General features: G+C 37.3%; 1 protein-coding gene across 9 annotated transcripts in view; it reads right to left on the minus strand.

Annotated features, from left to right (window-relative positions):
• The window catches only part of syt1a (synaptotagmin Ia), a 223,931-nt gene that overhangs the window by 38,777 nt on the left and 169,724 nt on the right, over positions 1 to 15,430 (minus strand). For all 9 annotated transcript variants that reach the window (XM_058773085.1, XM_058773081.1, XM_058773080.1 and 6 more), the window contains one exon: positions 3,133 to 3,321. In XM_058773085.1, coding sequence (XP_058629068.1) covers positions 3,133 to 3,295 — 163 coding nt within the window. In that variant the 5' untranslated portion in view covers positions 3,296 to 3,321. The remainder of the gene's footprint in view (positions 1 to 3,132; positions 3,322 to 15,430) is intronic.

Raw genomic sequence — 15,430 nt, forward strand, 5'->3', positions numbered from 1 at the left:
GATTTGCCAGTTGCAGCTTAGCAACATGCTAATGTCAGACATTTTTCCAGACACAGAGTCCCTCGTGAGCTGCTGTCTAAAAGAGTATTTTAATTCAGACACTAATAAGATTTACAATATAGCTGCCTATGCAGATGGTAGACAGCTAGGCAGCTCACTACGGTTTGAAACAGAGCCAATGAGTTTACAACAATGTGACAAATCACAAGACAGACAACTTTTTCATAGTTGCCATCCAATTAAAATGCAAATAGATGTAGATTTCTTGCCATAATGGCAATTTATAAAATTTGACCCCATTAATTTGTAGTTAATGTTCAAAGCACATTCCCAGTTAAGTTTGTATCTTAACAAGAATGAAATGAACATTGATTGTGGTGTTTGATAGAACATCAGAAATTTGCAGACATCAAGGGGCATTGTGTCGAGGATCAGGGTACGCAGTGTGCAAGAGTGTTTCAGAGGCTGGACAGAGTGTGTTCATTATTCATAGTAATTGTGGCAAAGCTGAATAATGTCTCAAACTGTCTCTGAGCGGCGAGGTTAATTATCATCGAAAACAGATGCCTTGAGCTTGAGCAGCAGAGCGTTGGGAGAATAACCAGAGCTGTTGTGTAACAGTCATTTTCTTTTGTTGCTCCGAGTCAACCAAGCTGTGTAACTGCAGCGGTGCGGAGACCTTTCCGAGCCAAGATGGTCGGGTTCAAACTGCTGAACCTGTCAACTGGCCTTAAGGCTTAAGGGGAACGCTCTCGAAGAGAGCCATGACAAAGCGAGTGTGGCGTCCTGAGAGCTACCTGTCGGAGTGATTCTACACGCAGGGCCGTTTGTGACGGGCGCCGTAGAACGGATGTGATGTTGTGTGACCATAAGAGTTGAGGGAACGTTAGTAATCTCAGGTTATGGATAAACCCTTTTGAATATGTGTCACCATCTGAGACTGTGCAAATCGCTATGAACACAAATTTCCTGTTCATTTACATTTCCTCTGGGTCTGAAGTACCAGGGAGTAATTGGGTGTTTTGTTTTGGTTTTGTTTCTTTGGGCATTTTATGTACCTAAGGGTGGATTATTATTAAAACTGATTCATTTATTTATTTATTTTGTTACATTCAAATGCCCTTTTATTGCATTTATATGCATTTTTATTCTGTCTAAACAGAGTAAACCAGCCAGCAGTCAGTAACAGTAAATGAATGAATGAATAAATAAATAAATAAATCTGACTATCTCTCAATAAAGTCTGAAAATGAAACTCATTTTATCAAAAATGGCTGTCTCACAAATTATATATATATATATATATATATATATATATATATATATATATACAGTATATGCTATGAAACACAATACATTATTTGACGTGGTAGAAACGACACAGTGGTGGAAATGTTCATTCATTTCAGAAAAAGAGTGACAAAAATTACTTTTACAATGCATGCATATCCAGCGAAGTACACTGTTAGTAAACAAATTAAACTAGTGAGAAGTGAAAAGTACGTTTTCAGAAAGTCTTTTTAAAAAGCCTAAAGTGCCAGAGAAGCACTCAGTTCTGGCATGGAAATAGATGTCAAACAGTATTCATCTTCATGTTTTGCCTACATAGCGCTATGACAGAAATGCAGAAGGGTTAGAGTGAAGTAAATCTTTATCATCACTACGCAGCATCTGTCTGTGTTCCTCTGTTTTTGCCTCGCTAGACGGCAGATCGTGACAGGTCCATGTGTCTTACTTTTACAGGCGGGACCTGCACATATTCAACGTGCTGGATTATATTGGCAGAGAAAAGCTCAAGTATTCTGCATCTGGACTCGCCCATTCATCACTAATGCAGGTCCGTCAGTGTTCCTGGATGCCCCGGTCAATACAGCACCCTTCTCCCCAGGCATTCATCAGCCCAGGAACCGGTTGGCACAAAGACGTGTGTGTGATGGAGGGAGGCAGCTAAAACAGTAATTTAAGCCACTGTAATGGAGTGTCTTTTTTTGGCTGGATCTCAGAAGGGGCATATCTGTCTGAGTCAAATGCGGCAACCCTTTATTTTACAGTTGTCTGCAGGAAGGCAAAGTGATAATTAATGTGGTGAATGTGTCTCCAAGTGCGAAAGCAAGGGTGGAAGTGAAAGTGTACGTGTGTGAGAGTGTGAGTGAGAGTGAGAGTGAGAGTGAGAGCGAAGTTGCATGTGTGAAATTGAGTATGAGAGATGGGCAAAATGACCAGACACCTATAGTAAGGTACCGTAGGTGTAGAAGAGGACTCAGATCTTTCTCAGGTCTCGCCAATGGTGTCACGTCAGGCATGTCATCCTAAATGTAATTCTGCTTTCACCTCTGCTACATACACGAGTAAACTTTAGCAAAATATTATAAAGGTATTGAGAAATTAGCTTAGCAACATTTCAGTGTTAAACTTCTTGAGCTCATTGAGTGCTTCTCATTCGTTAAAGCTTAGAAAAAACATCTCAAATCAGCTATTTATGAGGCTTTATTTTGGCTATAATGCTGCATTAAGTTAGCTGGATATTAACACAATTGGTTCATTAGTTTGCCAAACTTTATGGAGTTACTTTTAAATTTAGAGTTTCAAAGAGACTGTTGCACCAGTATCTAATAATAATAATAATAATTAAAAACAAAAAAACAATAAAAACAATCCCTTGGACATAAAAGCACCTAGCTGAAGAAACACCCACGCACAAACAGCTGCAGATGTTTCAGTGTTAACTTGAAAATATGAATGAGTGTACAGTGAATTGGATAGTGGTTAGACGCATGCATTTAGCTCCATGCTTCACCAAGAGAGCTGCAGTGTGTTGCGGACTGAGGCACAGGGCACTTAGACAAACAAAAGCAAGCAAATAACAAAACTCATTTACTTGCTTATTTACAATTAGAATGAGAAGGAACATGTTTGGTGGCCGCCTGTTTCTCAAGCTCATTATTTTTCAGCACTGGGTGAACAATGGAAGTAAAAAAATGGAAACAAAATAATCAAAAATGGATCTGACAGACCTTGGCATTCACTGTCAATGCTGGAGCTCAATCATACCATTCAGGGTTTGAAAATTATGCAAACAGCAAATGTAATCAAATGAAGACCGTTGAGTATTGTTAAAAAAAATTCACTCACGTGGGATTTTGTGCAGTTCATTCATGAACTTGTCTTTGACTTTGGAGAACATCTCATCTTTGGTCTCGCGGGGACCGGGTCCTGCTGCCTCTGTGCTGTTACCCGATACCTCAGGCGCCGCACTAGGCGCAGGGTTCCCCACCAGAGCCTCCCTTCGACTCATCGCTGGATGTGGCAGCCAGGCAGAAGCTAACCAAGAAAAGACAAAAGAGGGTTACTCATATTATCTGGAATATTAAGGAAATGTCAGGTGCACATTCACAATTCTTCCAATATCTTTGTCTGTTGGTTAACGTATACCACAAGAATTTGTAGGTGCCAACAAACATGACCTAATAAATTTATATTGGACAACTACAGAAAAATAGTGGGAATTTTGATTCATTCCACTGATCTGAATCTTTTGATTCTGTTAAACAACGGCTAATTCAGATTCGTTCCAAGTTTTTGTAGGTTACATCAATACACATGTAAGTGGTATTAACGGGAACGCTCTCGAAGAGAGCACTCCACTGCTGAAGCTAACAGCCACTCCTTGATACACAAGAAAGACTCACATGTGCAACTGAATGAACTCTTTTGTTTAGTCATTATTAGTTGGAAGATTCTTGTTCAAAAACCACATGTTCCAGTTCATTCTGTTTGTTAATGGACAAAATTCTCTCATTCAGTGAGAGTCGTTCAGACTCAGAATGATGACCTTTTCAATGAAGATGCATATTCGTTCACTTAGCTTGTTCAAACAATAAAATACTTTTTTATGGGCCACAGAGGAAATTTGCTCAATTCTTTTGAAGCCACCAAAGCAGTCACACACTTTAAAAAGGAAAATCAGTGCTTGAAAGTTTAAGCTGTTCACTTAAAAGAGTCGTTCAAAAACACTGGCTTGTTCACAACACCACTAATGAGGGATATAGATAGAAGCAGATAACAGGTCAGGAAGTGAGAGATGGAGTGAGAATGAGAAAGATGAAAACTCCAGTGTGTGAGAGGAAGGTGGAGAATGAGGTGTGATTTCAACGGGAAACCTCGACTGCAGCATGCACTGAACGAAAACGCTGTGAGGTGTGTTTAGCTGTTTAAACATCCTCCCATCCATCCTTCCTAATCTCTCGCTCGCGTTTACTCAGTCCTCTGTTCATTTACTCACTCGCTTGCCTACAGACTCTCTCTGCCTCCCCAGTTCATGTGCAGTCAGTGTCGTATCTCTCTTGCCAGTACCGGCATGACCCCAGGAGGTCCTGAAGGCCCACAATAGGTTGTAGTATGTGCTGATGAACAGTGAGCAGACTGCGAGTCTTGTTCTCTTCTATCCACAGGACATGCAAGATCCGCCCACTCCTGCACAGCTGGTATCACTGCCATTATACCTGCTCTGTAATTACTGCCATTGTCAATCACTCAGATGGAATAATAATAGATGGAATGAATGCGGCAGGTACGAAACCTCAAAGTTTAGAGGAGTCAGAATGAACTTGCAGTAAGTTTAATTAGACTTTCTATTGGGTGGGACGACTCTCCTCCTTTCTCTGCAGGTGACTGGCTGGAAAGACTATGAAACCGTTGGAGCTGTTGTGTTAGACAGGTTGTCATCGCTGTGCTCATGTCGCTATGGTGACATCAGGATTGATGGCCTACAGGTTATATGGAGTGTGTGGTGGGTTTCTTGTAGTTTGAGAGAGTGTTGAAGGGCAAACTAGAGAAGGGCAAACTGAAATATTTCTTTCAGTGCTTGGTGTTTCGTCTGAAAAATTAGGTGTAAATTAGTTTAGCTGTTCAAAGATAATTTAAGAAATGCTTATTCTCTTGCTGGAAGTGCCTGATCGGTTTTCTTTCTTAGGCACATAACAACTATATAACAACTGCAAAAGTCATAGAAACGGATTTTGAACAACTGAGATGTGTAACCAAAGCTGGTGTGATATAAAACAGTTATAAAACAGTTGTATACATTTTTTCAAGACTCTTTGATGAATATAAAGTAAAAAAAAAAAAACAGAAAAAAAACAGCTTTTAGCTGAAATAGAATACTTTTGTAACATAAATTAAGCCTTTACTGTAACTTTCGATCAATTCAATGCATACTTGCTGAATGAATACATAACTGTTTTCAACATGAACAATAATAATAAATATTTCTTGAGCAGCAAATAATCTTATTAGAATGATTTACAAAGAATCATGTGACAAGACTGGAGTACAGCTTGGACAACACAGGAATACATTTAAAAAAAAAATTAATTAATTAAAAAATATATTTAAAAAGAAAACAGTTATTTTAAAGTGTGAAAATCTTTCACAACATTACTGTTTTGCTATATTTTGGATCAAATAAATGCAGCATTGGTGAGCAGAAGAGACTTCTGTTAAAAACATTAAAGAATCTTGCTGATCTAAAACTTTTTAAATTAAATGGATATTAATTAAACATCTATAATGTACTATAATAAAATACTAGCTTAGAATATTGCTTGCAAAAAAAGGTAGTGCAGATCTCTCTCTCTCTCTCTAAATTAAAGTACCTCAGTATAAACTAAATTACCATAGCACTAACAGTAAACACCATCAATGTACAGTGTTATAGCTACAGTATTTTTGGTCACACTTTATATTGGCCTTAACTACTATGCACTTACATCAAAATAAATAAGTACAATGTACTTATTGTGTTCATATTGTATTGTAAAACACTTTTGCTGCTATTGAGGTGGGATGGGTCAGGTTTAGGGACAGGTTTGGTGGTTTGGGTAGGTTTAAGGGTGGGTTAAGGTGTAAGGGATGGGTCAACAATGTAATTATAAATGTAATTACAGAAATTAATTACAATGTAACTACATATATGTATTTTTAAAAATATAAGTACAATGTAAAAACATGTATGTACACAATAAGTGCATTGTACCAAATAATTAATTTAAATGTAAGTACATAATAGTTAAGGCCACCTAATATAAAGTGGGACCGTACTTTTTTTTATATAAAGAATAAAGATGTTGACCAACAGCTGGTCAAGCCTGTGTGCTGCTGGCTGAAAACTGACGCTAATGGCTTATCCACACCCTAACCAAGCTGCAGACTCTATGGGGAAGTGTTTACATATGTACACAGCAGCAGCTGTGTGGTCTGCTGACACAATAGGGTGTGAAGAGCACAGGATTCAACAGCTGTGGCACTCACTACCCATGGTTAGCTTTGGTTACACATCTCAATTCAGTTCAAAATCAGTTTTTATAGGATTTTTGTAGTTGGTATCTATTTGCCATGTGTCTAAGACAGACCACTGATCAGGCACTGGCCTTTAAAAAAACTACATGTCAAGTCTCGACCAGTCTGGTTAACACAAGGTATGATACAGGTACAATACGTGGACAAGCTAAGGTTTTCTCAAAGTTTCACATTGCAAATTTGTCCTTGTAGTTTATAAGAGAAAAAAAAAAAGTTTGTAGAAGGTTGGTTGGGTGGATCGGTTCCTTGCAGAGGAAGGTTTCTGGATCATAAAGCTTGACAGGAGCTTCTGCTGACAGTCGAAAGCCGCTGTGTGTTTTTTGGAGCGGCGTGTCACTCTCGTGATATGATGTGGGCGGCAGTTGAGCTGGCAGCCAAGCTGAACTTTGGGAAAGTGGAGGAGGATGGGGAGAGGGGGGGTGGAATTTGTGTGCTTTTGTGTGTGTGTATATGCCGCACGTATTAATAGCATTGCTGCACACCTGCAAAGCTAGACTGCTTCACATGGTGAGTCATAGAAGTCCATTATAGACCTACACAAAAAGCCATAATTACTCACAAATGGGTCGAGGCTGTGCAAGATTGTCCATTAGGCCATTACTATTTGTATCACACAGACAAAAGCAAGTTGCACGTTTAAGAGCTAAAACATCAGGATGCAAGAGACATGCTCATAGGAGGCAACTTTGTGTAAATCAAATGAAAGTGCCCAGTGAACAGACTTCAGAAGGATTGCAGCCACCTCCACCCAAACAGCAAAACAGCCATTTTAAAGCAAAACTTGGTAAAATGTAGCAAAGGCAAAGACGCTAATCATCCAGACTTTAAAAAAACTATCTCTATGAAATGGTAACGATGTCTCTGCAGGTCTCTATTAGATTTCAGAGCTCTAATAGCAGGAACAGTTCTTGAATTCGGAGATTTTGTGTAGTGTGACTATGAGATGAATGATTCGTTGAAAATATACTCGGTTTGATGATTTGCACATACAGAGCAGCTCAGAAATGTGTTTTAACACAATGGCTGCGTGTTCATTTCCAGATGCCATTCAGTGAACAAATCGGACCTTGGGAGGGCTGGTACAACTAACCATAGCCTCACATTGCCAGACTTTTGACTATCACTGTAAAACATCATCTACTTTGTAACTTACTCTAGGAAAGTACAGACATTCTGATACCAAGGATGCCCAAAAATATGACACTAAAATATAAATCTGCAGTTATATTTTTTGGACATGTTTATTCTTGTGTGTCATTTTGGGGCGGGATTATCTGAAATAGTTGGTAACAGTGTGGAAAAACTGACCTGCTGTACAGTAAACACAGAATAAATTAGTGGAAATATGTGTAGACTTTGTGATGATAACATCATTCTGGTCAAAAGTAACAAGTACTAATTATTTCACAGACATAACTAGCAGAAAACACAGTTCTGTGTCTTCATATTTAATTAACTGCTATTAAGTACCTCATACAAAACTGATTATCTTTAAAGAATTTAAGCCACCAACCTGCCAGACCTTGAAAAACCCGCCCCACAATCTGTCAGGTTAGTTTGGGGACCAATTCTCACTATTAAACAACTATTAACTATGACTTGCCCTAATAAACTCCTAATTTTATGCTTATTAATAGTTAGTAAGGTAGTTGTTAAGTACAGGCATGGGATAGGATTAAGAGATCTAAAATATGCTTATGCAGAATAATGCACTAATATGTGCTTTATGAGTACTAATAAAAGGGGAATAAGCAAGTAATATGCATGCTAATAAGCAACTAGTTAATAGTGAGAATTGGTCCCTAAACTAAAGTCACTTAATTGCAAGTAAACTATAAAAACTACACTGACTGCATAATGTGCTTCCAGGATGCACCATACTCTCTTTACCCAGCCCAGTGTGGGCCATGGCACTGAGCAGGTGAAAAATCCTTACCCAATTACCACTCTGCCAGATGGCACAGCATGGCTTTCATTGCACTCGCTCCGGTGCTCTGTGCATCAAACCGCGCTTCTCTCCCTCCTTTCCTGGCTTCCTGCTTCATCCCCCCATTTTCCCAACTGGGTTACGCTCCTCCACCGAAACTTCCACTGCTGCCAGAGCAAAACTACTGCTCTATGCCATGCAGTAAGATACACTGAGCATTGCTTTTGTGTACACTGGATTGTCATTTGGTGCTCGAGTTGCTTCTACTTTGTTTGGACTCTTCGTTTCTCACTTTTTAAGGCTCCAGAGTGTATTTTCTGAACTGTGGCCCTTAAAACTCTGTCAGCGAGATGCCTCGGCCCATAACCACCCCGACGATAAACGTTAGTCATGTTATCACGCGAGGGAGGGCAGGTGAGGATGCTTGGGCCCATGCCATTGCGCTTTCTTTCATCATGCAGAAATTCAAATAGCGGCGCAAGCGCACGCCTTGAATCACAATGAATGTCTTTCGCTTTGGACTTTGATCTTGGTCGTCTATATGTCCTGGTTTAAATTCAGGGCTTAATCAAGCATGTAATCATCAATTACTTCCACTTAACTGAAGTTGACTTCCATTTGTCACCAGCGATACAGCCTTGCAACATGTTTATTGCATATTAAAAAACAAATGCATGCATAATGCAATCAAGGAATGATAGTGTGGATTTGCAACCGAGAGAAGACATTTCATATTCACCGATGCACTGAATCTCAATGACAAATCAACATGTGCGTAATGCGTCTTCACAAGTTCGATTATGTGTTTGAGTCATTTTTGTGAAATACTTGCAGATGTACCAGTCTCTCAGCACTGGGTGTGAAATGGTGTGGTAGTGATTTCATTTCATGGAGTTGTCATGAAAATGTCTATAATTATATTTGGGTGCTTTTGCATGTGTATGTATGTACAGTAAAAGTATTCATATAGTTGATTATGTATTGTTCTGCTGTCATGCAAAGCCCAATTAAAGTTCAAAAGCCTTTTAAAATGGATAATTATGACTCTAATTGGATGAGCTACATTCAAAGCTGTAAATTGGCAATAAAGACACACCTGGGACTGGATATACAATAATTTGAGTTAAATGTATTATTGTGAAACATTGCTTTGTTGCTTGGCAACTGTACAGTTACAATAGGCTATATTACTCTCTGAAACTAGTATACAATTATTAATAATAAATGGATATACTTATTTACCATTTTATAATAGCAACATTGCCTTAAAGCCTAGGAACATGCTTTACCAGTACTAAAACCAGTGTAATACACCATCAAATGATTTGTGTTTTTCTTTTTTAAATGGCAAATTTTGAAGATAAAGAAGTAACAAACTGTTTGAAACAAAGTTGTTAGCAAGAAAGTGGAAAATTGGAAGTTGAAAAAAAACCCCCCTAAAACTGTTGAAAGTGTCACTCTATCTAATTTGGCAGAGCAAATCTGCATTGCAGAACAGGTGAAAATCTCAATGAGGGTGTTGAGAAAAGTAAATTGTTAATTGTGGGGGAATGAATGTTCTTGAACACATATTGTTTTATTTATAGATGTGTTCAATTTATTGTGCTATTGAAGGGAGAGAAAAAACCTAAAGTGTTAAAATCAGGAGGTGTAATGAACAAGATAGACAAAAAAAACACAAAGTGGAGGGTGAATGCTTTCTGTTCTGTATGCTTGTGTGAATGTGTATGTGTATATGAAAGGAAGCAAGTGAGGTGAAAAAAGTCTGATCTCTATTTGATGGCTTTGGCTTTTGATGTGACTGTATGAAGCTATTTTTCTCAGTGGACCATAGTACAGTGACTGAAAAATATATATTATAAGCTGAATTGAACTGAAATAAATGTAGATAATATAATGGTACTTTGATATACTGTATACTATATTAGAGAACAGAAACCATAATAATATAACATGGTTTCTCAAAGAATACCTTAGTATTACCATGACACATGTCCAAAAGTACTTTTTAACACACAAATATATATCTCCCATATTTATAAATATGCTAAAATCTGCAACTTAACATGCATAACCTTGTCTCTTTCTAATGTTGTGTTTGCATGAATAATATATGCGGTTGTAGATAGTTGACTGTACAAAGGGAGTCAACTACAAAGGAAAAGTTCAAACCAAATCATTATTTGAGCTAGCAGTGAGGTGCATATCTCAGCTGTAATGACTCTGGAAAAAGCTGGAGTGGGAAAGGGCTAATGGTGTGTAATCGTTTTGTCAAACAACGGGTCAGAAGCACAGGAAGTAGAAAAGAACAAAAAAAGGACACATTTGGTTGAAAAAACACTAAAAAAAAGTCTGGATGAATGCTATGGTTTGGATCAATAGAACAAATCAATGAGATGAGAAAGAGACAGAAAGAGGTGGAGAGAAACACTGGTAACACAAACCGGATGCTACAGGCAATGAACAAGTGTGAACACGGATAAGCAGCTTCATCCTCTCAGAGGCAACAACAACAATCATGTTTTTAGTAGTTATATTTGATTATATAATGACTCATTGATATTCATATTGACATTTAGCTTATTCAGCTCTCCGATAGATTTTCTTTTGCGTTTAATCAAACAAAATTCATAGTCAAACTTTTCCTTTACAGCACCTTTTCCTTCAGCCTTACAAAACATTTCCCCAGGAAGAAAACTACCAAAATAACAAAATAACTGCCTGTAGCTTTATAGATAAAGTGTGTAATTTCTGCACCACCAGCATCACCAAATATAATTGAAAAAATAATGATGTTTTCACACAGGTTTATCGTTTATCTTCATAAGATGGGATACATGAGTATTTTAATGTCAAACTCTTGTGTTCACACAGGTAAGTTTTAATCTAGTTTTGACGCTGGCATTCATAATGTTGTGTTTCATTTAAAGATAATGTTCACCAAGATGTTCAAATTGCTTCCCGTGGGGATAAAGCAATAATCATAGCAATGGAAATCTTTTGATCTGAAGGGAGAACCAACAATGCAATTATATTAAAATGAAATTTAAAAAAAAAAGAAAACCGAACACAATTAAAGGCTGTATGAAAGCAAATAAATACTTCACTGGTGTTGCGTCAAACAATTAAGAGCACTTTATTGAATTGCGTGACGCTTATCAGACAAATAGTAATTAAAGCCTCTAAAGTAAATGCCATTTCATTTTATGTTCAAAACAAGTGCTATCTATAAAGGAACAGTACAGGAACTATATGAGTATGCAAAGTGCATACTAATGTATTTCAGTACATGCTGCAATTTGGATTGTAGATAATTAGCATCAGAACATTTCAGTACTTTTCAACTACACTTTAAAGGCTGGAATACAGTACACATCTTTTGAAATCTGAATGGATTTTTAAAACACTAGGCATCATATATTTGTTGACTTTGTAAATACAGAGGAAAAATTGACTACCATACACTACCATGACTTCCAAGTTGTTCCGAACACAACAAACTCACGCAGAAACATACGTACACTATGCAATTTGAATATATAATTTGAATATGAGATTTTCTATTAAATCTGTACTCAAGATTTACAGCCTTGCTTGATTTTCGGCAGCTAGCGTCGACACATCCAGTTTATAATTAAGGACAAAAATCTAGGCAAATAGTGTACTGTATTCCAGCCTTAAGTGTTTGGTTTAAGCCATTTTCAGTTACTTGTGAAGGAACACTAATAAGGGATTCTCTGTAAAAAGTGATAAGTTGACTTAACTTAAAAAAATTTAGGAAACCCGTTGCCTTAAAATTATTAAGTAATTAATAATAAATAAATAAAAAGTTAAGTGAACTTGACAATTCACTTAACTTATTTTTTTTGTAATTATTATTTACTTAATAATCCTCAATTTTTTTAAGTTAAGTCAATTTATCACTTTTTACAGCGTATTCTAAAGGCAATGTATTTTTTCATGAACAGTTGAATAATTAGGCCATAAGGAACCAACTGGAATGTCAAGGGCAAAATGTACAATATGAATGTATAATTCACTTCTTTTTCAGCAAAACTGGCCGATGGGGGAATCGTAGTAATTAACCTCATGGAGATTTTAACTCTGCTATGAGACATGGTGACATTACAGCAAAATAGTCAACCACAGCTAAAACGGATGAAACCGAAAACACTTTAGTATAGGGACCGATTCTCACTATTAACTAGTTGCTTATTAGCTTGCCTATTATTAACATTTTAGCTGTGTATTAGTACTTATAAAGCACATATTCTGCATGACCATATTCTACATCCCTAATACTACCCAATACCTAAACTTAACAACTACCTTACACACTATTAAGAAGCAGCAAATTAAGAGTTTACTGAGGCAAAAGGCATAGTTAATGGTTTGTTAATAATGAGAACTGGATCTTAAAATAAAGTGTGACCATGAAACCAAACAAAAACAAAACCCGTCTGTACAAACACTTATAAACAAATATAAAAGCATAAAAAAAATACAAATTTCAGACAATAACATTACATTCTTACAAAGAAATTCTGGGCATTACTATAGTATAATCACTCCATCAGGTCAAACCTAGAAAGAAACAAGGCTGGCCGTTGATAAAGCGTTGTTTGTGTCACCATTTATATGTGAACAAGAGAGTGAAATAGAGAGAATTGAAAAGTAAGATAAGAGCAGTAGAGTCCTCCGGTGTCCAGGGGCTGTGCTTAAGTCCCCTGCAGTCCATCTCTAGGGTAATGAAAGTGGAAAAGTTATTAACCTCGCTTTGCTGCAGGGCCACTGCCTCCCTATTTAGCCCATGCACAAAATCCCCCCCTTTTTCAATTACCTCTCGCTACTGCGGAGGATGATGAAAAACTCCTAAACTCCTCTTTGTTGCTTATAAACTACCCTGGAAAAAGGACTTGAGACAGCGAATGCAGAAGAGTGTGAGGAACCCTCAGGGCATCGCTCGCTCATCGGCTCACAGCTGCTCTCATTTAAATCCTGAACAAGTGTAAATAATGGACGTTTGGCTGAGGCAGGGCAGATCTGCTGGGGAAAGAGGGTACGTTTAGGAAGTAAGAAGCGATGGGAGTAATACAGACAGGTTTTTTGGCATATGAGCGTATTCGTAAGAGTAGGAAGCCAGCTGTTGCCTCATCACACAACTTTCGTCTGCACGGAGACTCAAGTTCAAGCCAACTGTGTTTTTTTAACACCCCGACTTGTTTGTGACCAAAAAGCACCAATCATTTGTACATTAACATGACACCAGTCAAACACTCCGTCATTAAATGTTATTAGTCATCCAGTGTAGGCAATGGCCCTAGGCCAGGATGTCTGTTGTTTATTTCATCATGTTTTTTTTTCTTGTTTTGGAGTAATTGGGCTTGTAGGAGCCCTGAGCCTCTCTCATGTACACCCACACACACACACATTTAGTGGTACAAAGTGACAGAGAGTGACGTCTCAAATGGAGATCCTTTGGGAGCTTGGCGTCATGGCCTCTGGCATCAAGCTGCACATATATATGTACTATATAAGAGGGCAGGTGAGTCAGCAGGTCAAAGAATAGATTTGTACAGTCAACAACTGAATAAACATACATTCACAATGACATTCATACTGTTAAGTGTTTTGACACAATCTGTATTGTTAAAAGCGCTATATAAATAAAGGTGACTTGACTTGACTTGACAATGAAGATAAGGTCAGGTTTGAAAACCTGCATAACCACAAAATTAATTTCCCTAAAAAATTATTCTGTAGGCCAAAGCTATTGCAAATTGATCAGCACCTTCAGTAGGGAAGTGTAAGCTGTCAAATCTGAGTGCGTGATATTAAGATGTTTACTGAAACTCTACAGTATATGAGAGTGTTTTCTGAGAAGCAGGAGAGTCTCCATTTGATATCTATTTAATTTCACTGCTGTTGGCGAAACAATTGAGATATTAAAGAGATCACATTTGTTATTTTTTAATATCATGTGAGAGAGGTCTAATGGATCAACTTCAGTTTACCCTTCAAATGTTTCAAAATGTGCTGTAATTAACAGGTCAGTAATGACCATACAGTACCATGAAATAATGACCAAAAAGCAGGAGAAAATTCTATAAACTTCCATAAAAAAATAAAAATAAAATAAAAATCCAGAACAAAATCAGTGCCTTGTCTATCCATCATGTGAAGCTCATCTCACACAACTCTCCATTTTGTACTATGCCTGCTGCCATTTTACGACACTGAGGTGAACAGACACAGACTATGCGGGTTAAAAAAGGATATCTTAAAAAACAAACAAACAAACAACAAAAAAAAAAAAACAAGAAGGAGGACAGAGACAGAGTGAGGGAAAAATGACAGCAGACAATGAAGGGGGAAAAAGGGACAGGAGAGGGCAGGACCCTTGGGGCTAGAGGGAAAAAAGCTCATTCAGAAAGATCAGAAGTGACAAGGTGAAGCAGAGCATGATGGGATTCCACTCTGCCTGTTTGGTATTTTTGAGAAGAGGCTTATATAAGTGTTATGAATACAGCAATAGATACCTATTAATCTACATTACAGGCAAAATAAAGAAACAACCTTAACAAAGGAAAAATGTTAAAACAACCAGTGGCAGAGTTTGAATTGACTTTATAAATAAAAAGACAAAGTTTCATCTTATTTTGCACTGAATGAGCATGGTACTTCACAGGAAAATGGGAAATGGCTCCACATTATTTATTACAGAGATCTATTTTTGTTCTACCTCTTCACCTCCACAATTTCCTGCAATTAATTCAGTATGAACTGCTAAACATAGTTACATAATTTCAGGATCTATTCTTTTCTACAAACTTTGAATTTAGGATTAAATTTAGGAAATCTCTCACTGACTCCTTTTAATTCATTGCAATTTGATCTGAACTGACTAAAAAACAAACAATGTTTAACTAGAATCTGAACTAACTGAATTTAATACATTCAACACAGGATGTTTGGTTTTACAACACTAATTCTCAGACAAACCCTTTAGAATAAATATGCCTTTAAATGCAAGTGAACTATAATTATGATTTGTCATAGTTCAACTGTCAAAACATTCCTTTACTTAGGAGTATTCTTTTACAATGAATTATGCATGCAGTGTGTGTGAGTGTGTTATATGGATAT

Source organism: Onychostoma macrolepis, chromosome 04 (genome assembly GCF_012432095.1).
Source record: "Onychostoma macrolepis isolate SWU-2019 chromosome 04, ASM1243209v1, whole genome shotgun sequence".
Classification (NCBI taxonomy): domain Eukaryota; kingdom Metazoa; phylum Chordata; class Actinopteri; order Cypriniformes; family Cyprinidae; genus Onychostoma; species Onychostoma macrolepis.